The sequence below is a fragment of the Austrofundulus limnaeus genome, unplaced genomic scaffold (assembly GCF_001266775.1).
Source record: "Austrofundulus limnaeus strain Quisiro unplaced genomic scaffold, Austrofundulus_limnaeus-1.0 Scaffold1813, whole genome shotgun sequence".
NCBI classification, from domain to species: domain Eukaryota; kingdom Metazoa; phylum Chordata; class Actinopteri; order Cyprinodontiformes; family Rivulidae; genus Austrofundulus; species Austrofundulus limnaeus.
In genome coordinates this window covers 55,234-55,659 of record NW_013954215.1, presented here as the reverse complement: position 1 = coordinate 55,659, position 426 = coordinate 55,234, and the positions used below count along the sequence as shown (strand labels likewise).

General features: G+C 53.1%; 1 protein-coding gene across 1 annotated transcript in view; it reads right to left on the bottom strand.

The window, feature by feature from the left end:
• Positions 1-287: 287 nt before the first annotated feature.
• The window catches only part of LOC106536431 (uncharacterized), a gene marked incomplete at its 3' end in the record, with an annotated part of 13,898 nt that continues 13,759 nt past the window's right edge, over positions 288-426 (bottom strand). The window contains exon 3 of the mRNA XM_014033715.1: positions 288-419. Coding sequence (XP_013889169.1) covers positions 288-419 — 132 coding nt within the window. The remainder of the gene's footprint in view (positions 420-426) is intronic.

Below are 426 nucleotides of genomic sequence, written 5' to 3'. Positions count from 1 at the left end.
TACTGTGAAACATGGAACAGACTCGGTTCTGTTCTGGGGCTGATTAGCTGCATCTGCACAGGGTGTCCTGGATCTGTGCAGTGTACCATGGAATCTCAAGACTATCAAGGCTTTCTGCAGAGAAATGTGCTGCAAAAGCTTGGTTTCATGGTCATGGGTTTTCTTAGAGGATAATGACCCAAAACACCCAGGAATCCATCAGAACCCATCACTGGACTTTTCTAAAGTTCTCAGAAGATCTCCGACAAATACAGAACCGTCTGATCACCTCAAGTTTTTTTTTTTACTCCCCTGTTCCCCGTTGGCCGTCTGGGGATGGGGACCTGGGGGGTGGGGGCTGACTTTCTGGTGGGGCCTGGACTGCGGGCAGACGTGGTGCTTGGGGGGGCTCTGGAGACGGGGCTGGTGCTCCGGCTTCCCTGGGGC